Here is a 16195-nt window from a genome sequence, read left to right as displayed (position 1 = left end):
TTCTGCTTCAGGCTCAAGTACCCCTGAGTCAGTGGCTTGTAAGCTCTAGGGGGCAGAGCTCTCCTCAACCAGGGTAGATACACCTTTGTATTCAGGGAAGGTAGGAGCACCAGGCTTATAATAAGCCAGTAGGAGCTAGAATTTGCACTGGGTTTTACTGTTTGCCAAACATTTCCACACTTACTATTTCATGTGATCCTTATTCAGAAGGAGTGCATACGCTAGCAACAGGGTGGAACCCGCCCATAGAGAAACTCCCAACTCATTCTTACCAACCTCAACCAGTGGCCACTTATGTATGCTGTCACTTTACGCGACTATCAGACACAGCATGGCCAGATCCCAAACCCCCGTTTGGGGCCTCACATGTATCCAGGATGTTGGAGTCACGGGCAGGTGTTGGGATATGGTTGGCAATTCATGTTCAACTGGGCACTGAATCACATCCATGTGTTCCCTCTGCTTCTTTCCCTTCCCACCGTGAGGATTATGCTGCCACGTGAGTATTATTATCCCCCTTTTATAAATAGGACTCACAGGCTCAGAGAGGCTGTGGTTTCCTCAGGGCCTCACAGCCAGTACATGGCAAAGCCAGGCTGTCAGAGCCATTTCAGACTCTTCGGGTCTTCCAGTTTTGAAAGTCTTTATTTTATGTCATTTCCAAGTGTTTCATTATCACCATCAGGATTCACTAAACCATCTTACTATAACTGCAGATACCCACACATGACAGTTACTGAGACACATTGCGATTAGTTTACCTTGGCAGCTTATCACTTTGAGAATTTGGAAGCCATAGGCCACCATGTGTTAGAGGTTTGGGTGGGTTGAGGATATTTAAATGAAAATGGATTACATGTCCGAACCAGGAGTGTTCGGCACCTGCCTTCCTTCTCACTCTACCCTGTTGCATTTCCCGTTTGTCCCTGTCAGTAGCCCGGAAACGATTCTGAGGGCAAGAATGGGACTCATGGTAACAAACACTGCTAGCAGCTTCTATAGACTGTCGAGGTGCTATGAGGGGTGCAAGTGGAGGGAAGCACTCAGAGTGTCCCGAGCGTGTCTTATTGCAGCCCCCCAACTGGCAGCAGAAGCCACAGATGAAAATGGTGTCCCTTCTTGGGTCCAGGTTGGCTTTTCTAACTAGAAGGCCTCATGCTGAGGCCCATCTGACTGAGGACAAGGAGACCAGGCAGTTGCTCCGGTGGTCAATTTCTGGAACATTGTCACAGGGCTCCTTCAACAGGAATGTGTCCAAATGGAATTGTAAGGGTTATTATTTCCATTATTTTCCTCTTTCTTAGTACAGTAGATGCTTAAATGTCAGTCGTAAATAGCTCGAGTGCTGTGCAAGCTGGTTCAGTTCTCAGCCCAAAGAAAAATCTGTCTTCCTCACACAGTCTGTGAGCCATTCCTGCAGCTTCCCCATTTATAGACTCTGTATTAAAATGAAGAGTCCATTTCTTCACCACTTCCAGGGCGTAGACTTAGTAGAGTTCTGGCTAGATGAAGACCTGAATGATGTTGATGGCCATGGCTGGGAGCCAAAAAGTGACAACCAGATTGTAGAGATTCCACTTTTAAGAGCAGTACCATTTTAAACTCAAGGGTGGTGGGTAATGAGAGAAAAAATTGCTAAAGAATTGCTTATACATTTTAAAGAATCTAGAAATACTTCTGAGCTTATTTCATGGCAATAATAATCACTTCTATTTACTAAGGGCCTACCACATGCCAGGGAATGCAATATGTACTTATATAAACATTCTCCTATATAATGCTTTCCACAGCCCTATAAAATAGGTATTATTTTAAAAGAGAATGACTCTGAAGGAGGAAAATGGTTTACCCAAATTGGATAAATTAACACAGTTGGTTAATGGGGAGCATCCAGGATTCAAACCCAGATCCAAGTTATGCATGCAATGGATAGAAATGAAATAGTGACTAAATCCAAAAATTGGCCAAAAGAAATTTCTGAAATGTCTGTTTCTACTTTTGAGGGTTTTCAGAATTTTTTAGTGGTTAGGTGATTTTATTGATTTTTATTAATTCAATGTCTTGCTCCCTGATGAAAGTGTTTATACATTATGAAATATTGGTCCAGTGTGAGTGAATTGTCTCTGATCTTGGCAGTAAGGGACCTCAATAAAAATGGCAAGATTCTCTTAAAATTTTGTCCATGAGCTCAAGCCCTAGTAGTCTGAATGAACTATGTCACCAAACAGACGACGTTTGAGTCCTAGTTCTGAAACTCCATAGCTCTGAGGATTTGAGTAAGTTATTTTTACTTCCCTACTTCTTTGTCTATGAATTGGGGACAATGCTGCATAGCTCAAATGTTGTCGTAAGGATGAAAATTTTCTATATGAAACACGTAGGACAGTGCCTGCCTTAGAGCAAATAAATATTCGTTCCTCTCCTTCCTTCTGACAATTCCCTGAGCAGTTGGCAAAACACTAACCAAAGTGTTCTACAAAAATACCAGAGCAGAGCAAGAGAGAAAGTGCTGAACTGAGTAGGAACATATATAGTGACTGTTTTAGTTCCGCTACCCATTTGTGTGAAGATAAAGGCTAGATCTATGAATGATTCCAAATATCTGGACATTTGGAAATATTAAAACGGTTGCATGAATTTCCCACTTTTCTCTTATTTGCATGGTATCATATAAGTAAAGTGCTGGTTATAAAGGCAGGGAATGCAGCAGCTCCTGTGCTTCTATCACATCTCTGTGATGGGAATATTTGTTTGAATCACCCGCTTACAAGATAGGACTATCAGATGGCCATCTGAGAAGGAATGCACAAGTTTTCTCATACTAAGGCACCATGTGAGTAGTAAGCATGGGACTCCCTGGGCCCTTCTCTGAGTAAGGCTGGGGTGTATAAAATCAGGCGGGGAGCCAACAGGAATAGAGTCCTGTATCTACTCTGTATGTCCCTGTCCCTGGGCTCCCTGATTTGAACCCTCCCATTCCTCACCAGGGTCCGTCCGTCCCTGCCCCTACCCATGCAGCAGTTAGAAGACTGAGGCCAAAAACAAAACAAAACAAAACAAAAAAACCCTACCTTTCCTCAAGTAACCTGCAAAATTATAGTCTCTGCAGAAAAATAATTAGGGTCACAAAGCTCATAAATACATATCCTTCCTTCCACTTGGCTAGCAAACAACTGTACCACCAAAAAGCTGAGGCACTGCCAGCTTTCCCCGTGTCTCTGATACCTTCTTGTCCTCCTCCGGAGCATGAACCCATCAAGCCACTGGCAGAAATGGACTCTGTCGGGGCTGGTCCTCCACAGAGCTGCGGGACGGACGGCCCCCTGATTGTGCCTGCCACCACCAGCCAGGGCCCCACAGAGGGAACCGCTTTCAGCACCCAGCCTTCTTTCTCCTCTGTTGCCTTTCCCTCTTCCTACTTGCACATTCTGGAGAAAAGAGTACTTTATATCTCCCTTCAAGAATATGTTCTCTATGTTGTCATATATAGTGTGGAACCAAACATATTACTTGGTTTCTCCTGTGTGTGTTTATCTTTCTCACTAAAACATAAACTCCAAGGAGGCACATGGTCTGCCTTATTCCCCGTTGTGACGCCAGTACTCCGGTGCTTAGTAAAGAGTCTTTGAGTGAATAAAGGTGTAAAACCGGAAATGCTTGTGCTTGGAGAAGAAAAAGAAAAAGTAGCATTTAGAGAGCGCCAACTGTGTGCCAGGCACATGCTCAGCACTCCACCAGGGCCTTTTCTCTCAATCCTCTGAGACCTGCACACTTGTCAAGTAGATGCTGTGAACCCCCTCAGTTTATGAAAATAGACCAACAGGCACAGACACACGCAGCAGCCAGTGTTCCTTCTAAAGGGTCCAGCGAGCAGCCGGCTTCACTGCAGTGGCAGTGGCCAACCATGGCAGTGCTTGGCCTGATCCCTGAAATGACATCCCCAGGTCACGCAGAAGCTGAAGGCTTTTTCCCATCCCTAGCTATTGGGGGGGTTGGGAAGTGATTGCTGTTGGGTGTTGTTTCCAGGAAGAGTCACAAAGGTTTCTGCTGAGCCTGCCCAGAGACACTTGGCTGAGGAAGTAGTCCCAGGGGACCACACTGTGGCCCGGGAGGGGCTCCCCCTGCGTGCTGCCTCTTTACATTGTCCCCGTGCTCGTGCTCAGGGAGGGGTCAGTCTTTGATTCTGCACACTGTCCGTCCAGCACTTTTCCTGGTGCCCGGCATTTGGTGGTGGTTCCCAGCCTCACGTTAAATGAAAAGGAGAGTTAAACAATTTGCAAAAGCCATCTGCTACATGAACAACCTACTAAGTACATAGCTCCCAACACGGTGCCTTGATGAGAGGTTCGGGCTGATGCTGTTCATCCCTATCCATGAGGGCCCACAGTTGGGTCGAGCCTCTGTGTTGAACCTTACTCCACCACCACGTGGTAGGGGCCCCTGGGGACGGGCCTGTGCTTGTTGCCACTCCCAGCGGGCACCAAGAGCCAGTATCGAAACTGTGCAACACGTTTCCTTTTCTTTCTCCTACTTCTAGAAGAGAATGTGGCTCACTCCTCCAGGAGAGCTGGAATGCTCTGGAAGTTTAGCTTCAAACAGTCACTCATCAGCCCCCTGGAGGGTTACAAGTTGGGTGACCATTGTTCACTTACCGATGTATGTGTATTCTGGTTTTTTTTCCACAAAGATTGCAATGGTAGATTTTTAAGGAAAAGACAGATGTAGTAAAGAGTCTAATATATTTCCTATCTTGGAGGCCATGGGTCTAAGAATCATTGTCTGGCTTTTGTTTAAACCTCGGGTAGTGGGTTCTGTGTTTTTCCTTCAGGAATTTAACCAGAAACATTTCTGAAACAAGGTGTGCTCTAAACACTGAGAAGGCACAGATTTTCCGAGAGCTACACTGTCCAGGATAAGAGCCATGAGCGACATGTGCCTATTTAAATTTTAATTAATTAAAATTAAATAAAGTTAAAGGGCCAGTTCCTCTGTCGGACTAGCTCTACCTCAAGTGCCTGGCAACCATATGCAGCGACTGTACCGGACAGCGAGATATTGGTAGAAATAGATCATTTCCGTCATGGAAGAGAGTTCTGTTGGATGGTGCTGCCCTAGATGACACCCTTCTGTTAACATAGTTAGTTGTGTAATTCCTCTCTTGTCTGACTCTCCCCACTCCCCTTCCACTTTGGGAGGAAAACCCACACCCAACTTCATGGGCCTGCTTTGTCATCATTAGCAGCAGGAGTGACCTGGACTCCTGATCGAACGTAGACCCCATGTGACAAAGTGAAGGGGAAGGTGTTTTTAGGAATGATGTTTAAGGAATGTGTGAAGCACATAGAGAATATTACAGGGGAAAACAGAAGATAAAGCAATGTATATAACAAACATTACAGTTTTGTGTAATACATCTGGCCATATCTAAATGTAGAAATAAAACTTTCTCCTTTCTTTGTTTATACTCTTCTACATGTTCTGGTTGGTACAATTAATTCCAAATATATATACATATATTTTATAATTAGGAAAACAGGTGTATTTTTAGAAGGGAAAAAACTTCTCAAAATTGACAAGAAGAGGAATGATTCTCCTTGAACTTCAGGAACTGCAATGTGGGTAGATCAAGCTTATCTGGAGATTCCCCCCCTGCCATTTTTGGAGGCAAAGTAACGTGTTAAATGGAGTAGGGGTGATTTTATAATTGAAGGTGACAGCCAACATTTATTGCCAACATGAATGTCCGTGTGTGTTCTTACGCTGTTATAACTGTGTGTGCTCTTGCTCCAACAGCATTAGCAATCCTCAAGGACAAGGCATGATCTTCTGTTTCCTTGGGTTCTCCCACAGCACCTGATGACCATCATTGACTATCTGACTGACACATTAGCCGACCTTGCCCTCAAGCTTATGTTTTATGCCCATTAAATGTGTTAACATCTTGCCTCACTTTGCTTTTGGTCTGAGGAGTACTGTGCTCCATCCACATTCACTGCATGAAATCCCACAGCTGGAATACAGGAGCCGCTCATCAGAAGACGAGTTAGGCTTCCTCAGGGCTTGTGTGTGTGGCGAGACCCTAAAGGATTTCTTAAACCCTTCGTTAGTTTTATGGAACTAGCACCGGGAAGAGGGCATGGTAAGGCTCTTTGATTTGCCTGACCACAGCCATCCACGCCAGTGTACTTGGCATCTCTGGTGACTGGCTTCTTGGAGTGAGGGATTTCATAAAGAGGATTTTCTTTCCCCGAGTTGGCTGTGAGAGCCATCAGACATGCTTGCGGGACCGTTCTGGTTTCAGCTGTTCGTCGTGTCAGCCAAGACACCCACAGGCATGAATTAGAGTCCACTGTGCCTTCTCACTGTAACCCAGGCGGCCGGGGGCGGGGGGCGGGGGATCTGGGGGCTGTAACCCAGTATGCTGGATTTAAAAGTTCATGTCGCCGGGTGTGTTTCACTGCATCACAGGCCCTTTTAAACTCACATGTCGCAACACTCAGTTGTAGGGGGAAGCCGTGTAACAATTCTGCTCTTTTAGAAGCATGAGAGAAGATATGGAAGAGAGAGAATCGGTTTTCATAAAGGCCAGAGGTCTCTATCCGTGAACCTGACCTACCTGCGTGTTTAATGTCCCTATTCAGGGAGTTGCAAGAGTTTAGCAAGAGATGTCTTCTGCTCTTGGAAGGGAAACCGTTTCCTGAGGAATGCTATCAGGGAATTTACAGGTGACCGATTTGAGCAGAGCCAGCAGAGTGATATAATAGCAAATATGGTCTGTTCTCCTCCGTGAGGAGACATTACATCCTAAAAAACCCACCCATGGTGGTTCAGGATCATGTTTCCCTCCTGATATATGTGCCTGGTCACCAGGTATCCAAAGTCAAGATCAGTCCAGGGAACCTCCCAAACCACAAGCTGCTCATCCCTCAGACTTCCTTCAAACCCCTCAAACTTGTTGCTGTTTTGAGCCTGCACTGGGCTGAGTGAAGAAATCGAGATATGTGTCGATTAGTGGAGGATCTAAGGACCAATATGGACAAGATGTATACAGCTCAGGTCCCTATGGGGACATGAATGTTCCAGAGGACTTTGCCTGGGGAGCAGATGTGCTCCATCCATATGCCTGCTGCTGTATCCATTCTTATATTTGATTATTATTGAAAGACTTACTTGTTACCCTTTTGAAAATTTTATTTCTCTTAATAACTAGGGTTTTAATTTTTTGAGGATTGGGTGGTTATAAAATCATTTCACTTTTAATTTTACTTATTTAACAAACCTATATAAAATAAAATATACAAGTATTAATTATATAATTGTATTATCAAATTATATTCTATAATATGTAAATATTAACTCATTTAATCTTTATAATAACTCAGTGAGGTGTAGGTACTACTTTTAACCTCATTTTGAGTTTAGAAAACAGACACTGGGAGGCTAAGTAATTCACTAACATTACACAGTGTGTGAGTGGTTAAGCTAGGTCTTGAATCCAGGAAGTCTGGCTCCAGCATACTTGCTCTTCCCCACTATTAAAATTCAGAAAAATATAAAGCCAAAAATGCCAGCCCAAAAGGCAAAGGTTGCCTTGCCAGGGCACCTGGGTGGCTCAGTCGGTTAAGCATCCAAGTCTTGATCTCAGCCCAGCCCATGATCTCAGGGTCCTGAGACTGAGCCCCGCACAGACTCTGTGCTCACTGCGGAGCCTCTCCCTCCTGTCCCTCCCCACCATTCATGTGCTCTCTCTTCCTCTCTTTCTCTCTCTCTTAAAAAAAAAAAAGAAGAAGAAGAAGAAGAAATGATGCGTTGCCATCTATGCTATGCATGGACTGGCACATGAGTGTGCCCAGTCTCCATATTCAGTTTTGTAACTTGCTTTTGTTTCCTTCTGAACCTTATATAATGGTCTTTCCATGTTGTTAAAACTCCTTGTAGATATTGTTTTAATGCCTACTTAATATTTTCATCATGTAAATGTACCCCTCTTTGCTTAATCATTCCCTTATAGTTGCCTGTTGGGCCGTTGGGGTTTCTGTTCTAATAGCTAGCCCTGTAATCACTACCTCTATGCAGAATTGCTTCTGTTCTTTGGAATAGACTTAGAATACCTCCTTAGAAGTAAAATCCCCAAGTCCTGGTGTATGAATATGGACACTTTTAGGGTTCTAGATACAGATAGTCCAATGGTTTTCCAAGAAGTTTGCACTCTCACAGAGTCTACAACACTGGACAGAAACAACTTTGTCATTCTCACACCAGCACAGAGAATGGTTTCTAGAAATCTTTGCTAATGTGATGGGTAGAATATGATATTTTATTATAGTCATGATTCTATTTCTTTGTTGGCTAGAGGACTGAGTTTGTCCATATTCGTTGATCAGTTATCTGAGTCTCCAGGTGGTTTGGTTGGGTCCTTTGCCCATCTCTCTGCCAAGATCATACACAGAAGCCTTTAGAGATCAAACAAAGAAGGGTTAATGGTTTCCCATTCTTTGTTCTCCTGCCTTGACGTGTTATCCCCCCGGGTATTTTCCTAGTCTGTACTGCTATACGTGCTTTTAATCCCTCCCCACAAACCTTATGGGCATTTTCCCCCAAAATTCTATATAAAGTATACTACTATCTACTTTTAAATGATATTATTTCATTTTCTGTGAGTGTTCCTGATGCATAAATCTGCATTGGTCCTTATTTCTTGGATCACAAGCTCCTAGAGGGCCAGACTGTGTTTTTAGGAGCAGTTCTGCACGTGTTCTTGGTGATGTTGCCAGCAATCACAGAACAGGCCTCCTGGCCAAGGGTGGTGTGAGCATTTACACTGGCTACCTTGAGAATACTAACCAGAAATGAGAAGGGTCATGAGCATAGTTGGCTGGATGTGCCAGTGTGCCCTGGTTGTACTTGAAGAGAGTCAAAAAGAACCTGAATAACACCTCCCTTACCTGTTGATCATTAAGAAACGGAGCAGTTCTAGTGGAAGAAGGCATACAGGACTAGGGCCCGTGGATTAGCCCTGTGTTCTCCATCATCTAATAGGAACCCCGAGGCATGTTCTCTGTTAATCCCTTGTGTTTTTTTCCTACTAGAGTAGTGATAGCAATAATAACCGAGGTTTATAAAGCACCTTAAAATGTTACACATGGTCTTTCTTACCCCTTCATCTTCACAATAGCCAGTGAAACCGACAGTCACATTTTGCAGTTGAGCAAACAGACACAGTGAACAGCAACTCTCCCTTCAATAAAGTATCAAGTGAAGATTTCATTATTAGGTTTTTAAAAGCCTATTATACTGCAGGCAAACAATCCGTTGACTTAGATGTATCATGAGGCCAGGAGGAAGAAGGAAAAGGTAAGGTATCTTGGGAGGTGTGGAGGATCATGGAGCAGGACCACAGACACTCCCTAGAAACCTCTGTTACACAAGAAAAAAGCATTGAAAGAGATCAATGAAACAAGAGCAGCAGAATGTTGATGATTATCTTCAAATATTAAGCGATCTTTCCCCATATTCATTACAGGATATCTTCACTTCTAATTGTCCCATTTACGGCAAAAATCAGCAGTGATGATACAGCACATCCCATCCTGTAGGATACTTCATGTGCCTATTCAAAATGATGATATAAATGTGTATGAACTTACCTGTTAGAAGGACAGATGGTTGGATAGATCTATGTTGCTTTTTTTTTTTTTAAGTGGGCCTTGATAAGAGCATGCTTCAGGTTTTACCAAATGTAAAAAGCAGGGTAGAATTTAAGATAAAGGAAGTGAAGATATACTCAGAACCCGGTGAGAGGGATGGGGTAGGCATGTTCGCCAAAGGTCAGGCCTGCAGTCTCCAGGACTCTTCAGAGCATGGAGGGAAGGTAAGAAGCCCTTCAGCTTCCTGTACTGGAGCAGGGAGATAAAAATGTCATGAGCCAACAAGCTCTGACAGCCCCTGAAGGTACAAGAGCTTCTGCTCCAGTAGTGCATTTCAGATGCTCGCTCAGATTTTACAGGGGGGCTTCAGAGTTAAAGGCATTTTGTTGTTTGCAGCCAGGCTGAGCGCGGGTCTGGCTGTGTCGGGGTGATATTGCTATGTGGGAGTTGGGCTCTGCAAGAGCTCACTGCCTTGCTTGCATTTCAGGATTTTACGGGCAGCTGCAGACCTTCTGCCCCCCGCAGTACCCCGACTCCCAGAGAACCGTGCTGCCCAGCAGCTCCTGTGGCGCTGTACCTTCCTTCGAGGACTGCCTGGCCCCCACACCCATGGGTCAGGCTGGCTTTGATGTGTTCCACAGAGCCTTCTCAGCCCACTCGGGCATTGCAGGTATGTTGTTGTCTCTGACTTAGAAACTCCTGCACACTAGCAGGTGACACCAGGTGGGTTTCCTGTGCCCGGCCTGGACTAGGCATGAGCCCGCACATGGCCACATCCAATCTTGTTGAATCTACCCCTGAAATGGCTCTCCTCCTCATGCTTCTCTCCAGCCCCACTCCAACCACCCTGGCTCAGGGACCTTAGTATCTCTCCCAGACTATGGCAACAGCCACAGCCTTCCAGCAAGTTCCCTGAGTTGACTCTGTCTTTAAAATTCTGCCTTCCATACCGCCACGAACATTGCCTTCCAAAAATGAAGGTTTAAATAAACCCCTTTCTTCCTTGGATACTCTATATTCTAGTCTCCAGTTGCCTAAAGAATGAAGTCTACTCCCAACGAGGCATCCAAAGCTCCCAGGAGGTAGGCCTGATCAGACTGACCAGACTCTCTCCCTTACACATGTCCCTACATGTGTTCCACCTGAACTTGGCCAGAGCACTTGGCCCCACAGCCTTTCCCTCCCTGTCTTTGCACTCTGTTTCCTCCTTCTAGAATGTTCTTTCCTTACCTCTCCATCTGAGAATCTCATCTTTATGACTCAACTTTAATATCATCTCCTTTCTGAGGCCATCCTTGGCCTTGCCCAGAGCACTTTGCGTTTACTTCTACTCAGCCTGTATTATGTGCCAAGACTTATTTTAGCCATCTGCCTGCAAGTTCACCTCCTCCCCCCATTAAGGTCCCTGAGGACAGAGGCTACCTAAGGGCCTAGCCCATGACCCCACTCAGTGTTTGCTGAGTGCACGCACCATGGATGTGGCCAGGCAGGAGCGTTAACCTCATGTTCTTTCTCTTCCAGTGTATGATTTACCTTCAGGGTCCTCGAGCCTCTTCGGGGAGTCTCTTCGCGGCGGGCCTGAGGATGCCACATTCTTGCAGATCAGTGCCATGGACCGCTGTCCTAGCCAGCTCTCCTCTGTCTATACCGAAGGCTAAAGGCTCCCAGGGCCTCCACTCCCACTGGCCTCCAGAACCTTTTCATTGCTTGCCATCTTTTTTTTTTTCATATTCTCATAGACTGAGGAAAGGATGTCAGCCTCTTCACTGGAACCCACAAGGTCACCGATGTGTCTTTGGAAGGTGGGACTGGTCAGAGCTGGGCTCTGCAGGAATATTTGCAGTTGCTCCTCTTTCTCTCTGGGTTTCCTGGTGACTAGCAGGACTGACTGTCTTTTCAAAGGGAATTTAAGAGTCACTCTGCCAGATACCTGTTACTTCCAGCTGTCACTTCTTCCTCAAAGGACACCAGTGAAATGATGCGCATATGAAAACACAGTTTGTGGATCACCCTTGCACAAAACTCCAAACAGGGAAGGACTACCCAGATTGCCAGAAGCACAGGGCAATGCCTCACCGCTGCTCATCCTCCCCGCTGGCTCATGTGAAACCAGGCAACCAGGGAAACCTACTCCCAAAGTACAGAGTGGGCTTGGAGAAGCCTGGGTTCCTGGCACCGACCCCGGCCTGACACCCCAGTGAGCCGGCTGCCTCTCTCCTCTTACTATCCCCATGCTAACCGAATGCTTTTCAGTATTTCTCCAAAAGCAGGATCAGAAGGTTCTGTCAAGCACAGTCCCTTGAAAGGCACTACAACTTGTTTTATATCCCAGCAACATATCTTAGTTCTTTTATTTTAAAGACTTGTTATTTACATCTACTTTTAAAGGAAAAAAAATATTTAGAGGTCTGTGTTTTGGATGGAAATAATTATTTTAATCACCCCCGTTATATCCCTTCTCCCCCAGCTATAGCTGTGCTGGGCCCCACCTCACAGCATCAGTGAGCCACCCCTACAAGGGTAGTTTCCCATCTAGCAAAAGCCACCTGCGGGATATGAGGTGGGCCCAGCCCCTTGCCAGTGCTGTAGCAGGAACCCTGGAGGGTTGACTATTCCGTGACTCCACCTCAAAGACCTTGGACAACTGCAAAGATCGCTGGACTGGTTGACCCATGGCCTCCACGTGGGTGCTTTGCCCAGGGTCATTCTGGTGTGAGAACAGGGACCCACGGAGCTGAGATCCTGGTTGTCTCAGAAAAACAAACTAGAGGTGCCCCATGTCCAGTTATTTTGCACAGCTTCCGCTTACCTCCTTTGGGATATCTACTCACCCATCCATCTGTCCCTCCCCCATGCCCTCCTCTCCCTCCTCCTCATTATGCTCCCCTGCTTCTTGTCTGCGTTCACACACACCCATCTGCCCTTACCCACCTGACGGGCACTCTGAGCAAGCTCTGCCCAGAGGCAGGTAGAGGGGAAGTCCAGGGAAGGTAGGCAGAAGTTAACTTTTCCTGAAACTCTCATTTGAGGGCCTGGGATTCTTACAGCGCTCTTGGTCGTTTGTTAGCAACCCTGAATAGGAAGCCACTTTCTGTGATGCGTTTACAAAGCTTATTAAAAAGATCTCAAACCCATGCATAGGCCCTAAAAAGTAGCCAAACCCCAAAGACACGTGTAAACTCTGACTTTCCAGAACGGTCCCATGTCACAGTTTCCTTTCTCTTGTAAAGTGAAACAGTGCTACTTGTCCAGCCGAGATCATTATGGTCTCCAACAGGCTTTACCCAGCAGGGTGTCAGACTTGGGATCCGGGGCCAGTTTGTACCCCGACAGACCGGTCCTAGCAGTCGGGCTGCACGGTGGCTCGCTAGCAGCTCGATGGGGACTTGATCCCAATGTGCCCTAGAGTGGGAAGACCAAAGAGCCAAGTGTGGGGCCTGCTTTTACAGTGCTCGAGGCCAGGCTGGTTTCTCTGACGCGTGAGCTCTGAGCTGAGGACAGCCACTGTGCAGACATCCAGGGCTGCCAGAGAGCTAAGTTACTAACTTTACAGAAGTCCACTTTGTTTTACGAAAGAAGGCTCCTCAGGCCTCCCTGCCGGGTGAGCCCTCAGACTGCAAGTCAGATGCCACCCTCCTTGCCGGCTTTGTGGGTCATGTCCCCGGGCCTAAACCGGGACACATGCGTGCTAACTCTGCCATCCCTCGTGTGTCCTTGGTCACACTTGGGAAAGGAAGGTAAGCTCTGCTATCTTTAGACAATGTGTCCATTCTTAAATACTGGAGCCTTTGTTGTAGGGACCTCAGAACAGGCTTCATTTGTGTGAGGAGGAAGGAAAAGACGAAAAGCAAGGTTGTTATTGCAGTGATGTCAGCCCTGCCGTGTGGCTTGATATAATGAAAGTGGGCAGCGGGGGAGGAGGAGGACAAAGGCAGAGGCTGGGCCTCAGAAACTATGGATGTCATCTTCCTCTTTGGCTGGAGGAGATGCGCCTGCGCCAGTGTCGGGTCAAACCCAGGCCTCGAGGTGGCCCTGCCCCTCTCTTGCCTCACTGCTGCTCTCGGGGTGTTGGGGCGCAGCCGGAACAGAGGCCAGCCCCTGAAGGGCACTGGTGGCAGTTGAGGGAGCGGCTAGTGCAGCCCGCAAGCTCCGGTGTCCCCTCTTAGCTGTGGAGCATCCTGGTGGCTCCAGGTTTGAGCCTAGGCCCTCAGGGTGTGACACGTTCCAGTTCCTTGTAAACTGCACATGCTGTTCTCAGATTCCAGAACCTCACCTGACCTCCAGGTTCGTCCCTGGCTTTCTTTCTCACCTTGCACGAGATTCACAGATGTGTTCCTCGTTACATTTGTGGCAGTGAAAGTAGAAACTTCCAAAAATTCATTCCTTTCCGTTTCCTGGCCATTTTCAAAGTCTCGATATGTAACCAACCACTTTCATAAACAGCAGAGATTGTCCTTCCCCTCTTTTGAAACAAAACAAAACAAAAAAGCTGGTGCTTGTGAAAATACACACAGCTCAAAGCCAATTATCCTATTACATTGAAAAAAAAAATCAATCTGCCTACATTTCATTGGCTGCATTGTCCTAATTCCCTAAAGGGACTGCCTCAAAATGTCAGTTATAAGTTAGCATCTGATCAGCTGTTAAATATTAAAGTATGTCCTAGTCCCATGAAGTGTCTCCCTCTACAACTCCCATCTCCCCAAGATTGCATCGGGGATTCTAAAGTGGACAGAGGCCATTCAGCGGACCCACTGATAGAACGGAGTGTTGGTGGTGGTCTGTTGTTTTTAAATTACCCGCTGTCAGGCACATTAGTAAGTTAGAGCAGAAGTAAATGTTCAGCTCCCCTGCCCAAGAGCCTTGACTGTCCATTCGCCTCGAAGTATTGGGAATAGCAACTGTAAATGTCCAATTTAATTATTTGGTATTTTATTTGACTGTTTGACCGTGACGTTTTCTAGCAGCATTTTGTAATGGCACTTTTTGTTGGTGGTGTGAGATTTCTGCAGTTACTTTTTATTTTCCTATTCTTTTCTTTTTTTCCTTTTCTTTTTTTTTTTTTTTGCAATGGATAAAGAAAAAAAAAAGCCAGTCATTGGAGAAATGGCGAATGTAAAAAAGAAGAGATTTATTTTGTACAGACAGCAGAGCATCCTGTGTAATGTTGCTGACATAAAGCACTTTGGGGGGAAGAGTGGAAATCTGGTTTCCATAAATCACATGGACTCTTGTACATAGTTATATACACTCACGTAGAGAAATGAACTGTATGTCATACTGGATATGGGGCCGATTTTACTTTAGGGGCACATCTGGTGCTTATTGTCATAAATCTTTTAAAGAATTAGGTACACTTTTTTTCTATTAATATGTATAGTTTTGTGATTTGTCACAGTTATGTTTCGTATAATCATAAGTTATTTTGTCTTGTTTCATGAAGTCCTTTTTTTTATGTCAAAAGTAAAATGAAGGGATTGTGCACTTGGTACAGAATAAAACTGGAACTGGAGAAAACACCGACCTGCCTGAAATCCTCCTTCAGCCAGCCAGGGCCTCCTGAAGCACAGTGGTAACAACTGGGGGTTGGAGGGGTTGTTTGTTTGTTTGTTTTACTATTTTGTTTTGTTTTACCATAAGCCTCCTTCCCATTGGGGATGGTAATTATAATTAAAAGCAGATGGGGGTGGGGGAGGGCGAGTCTAAGGCGGACTTTAAAATGCCGCATTGCTTTGGGCCAGAGCTGCAGCCTGGATTTAATTATAGATATGAGGACAAAATGGCAGTAAAAATGAATGTGTCCCTGAATCCTTTACATGTTGGGAGTGTCCATAAATAAAACATGAAGTTTTATTTCATCAGATTTAATTAAAGCTTTTATACATGTTTTATTGGTTATTCTATTAATCCGCTTCACAAACTGGATAAATGTGTGCTAGGGTTTGGGGCTTATTTGTGCCTTTTCAATGCAATGCTACATCATGCTTCAGAAATGCCTCGAAGTGCTCGGTCCTTCAGGTGAGGGGGTTACAGCATGCTGGCCATCAGGGATTGGACCTTCTCTGGCCTGCTTTCCTAAAACCCTGCAGAAAAAGACACAAGTGTCTGCTTCCCATGAGCCGATACCTCAACCTTTGAAGTCCTCTGATTGCCCAAAGGAGAAAGGGGTGGTTAGCCGTGCACCCTGCAGGCTTTGGCAGGCTGCCTGACCCATTGGCTGTGATGAGCTTCCCTCCTCGGCTACTATTACAGGAGCTGGAGCCGTTAGGTAGGGAGAGAGGGTGGTCAGGACATTCTCACACCTGGCTGACCTGGAGCCACGCGCTTGAACCTAAAAGAGACCCCATTCCAATCAAGGATCCTTCTTGGAAAATTGACTGTTTTCTTGCAACAATTTTCCAGACTTCAGATACAAAGCAGAAGAGATGATGTCTTGCGTGCACCTTGTCTAGCTCTTCAGGGAACCAGGGAGGGGCAGGCAGCAGACCCCTGTGGTTCAGGTTTTGAAAATGAAAATGGTGCTTACTGACAAGACTTGGAGAGCTTCC

The 16195-nt window shown here is 45.7% G+C and overlaps 1 protein-coding gene across 28 annotated transcripts in view; it reads left to right on the top strand.

Moving 5' to 3' along the window:
- The window catches only part of GLIS3 (GLIS family zinc finger 3), a 545819-nt gene extending 530653 nt beyond the window's left edge, over positions 1-15166 (top strand). For 27 of the 28 annotated variants that reach the window (XM_049092635.1, XM_049092627.1, XM_025423460.3 and 24 more), the window contains 2 exons: positions 10135-10317; positions 11169-15166. In XM_049092635.1, coding sequence (XP_048948592.1) covers positions 10135-10317; positions 11169-11305 — 320 coding nt within the window. In that variant the 3' untranslated portion in view covers positions 11306-15166. Of the gene's footprint in view, positions 1-5793; positions 6354-10134; positions 10318-11168 lie in introns of those variants that run through there. The other variant, XM_049092641.1, reaches the window with a different exon arrangement.
- Positions 15167-16195: the final 1029 nt, after the last annotated feature.

The sequence above is a fragment of the Canis lupus genome, chromosome 1 (genome assembly GCF_003254725.2).
Source record: "Canis lupus dingo isolate Sandy chromosome 1, ASM325472v2, whole genome shotgun sequence".
Taxonomy (NCBI): domain Eukaryota; kingdom Metazoa; phylum Chordata; class Mammalia; order Carnivora; family Canidae; genus Canis; species Canis lupus.
This window is presented reverse-complemented; position numbering and strand designations above follow the sequence as displayed.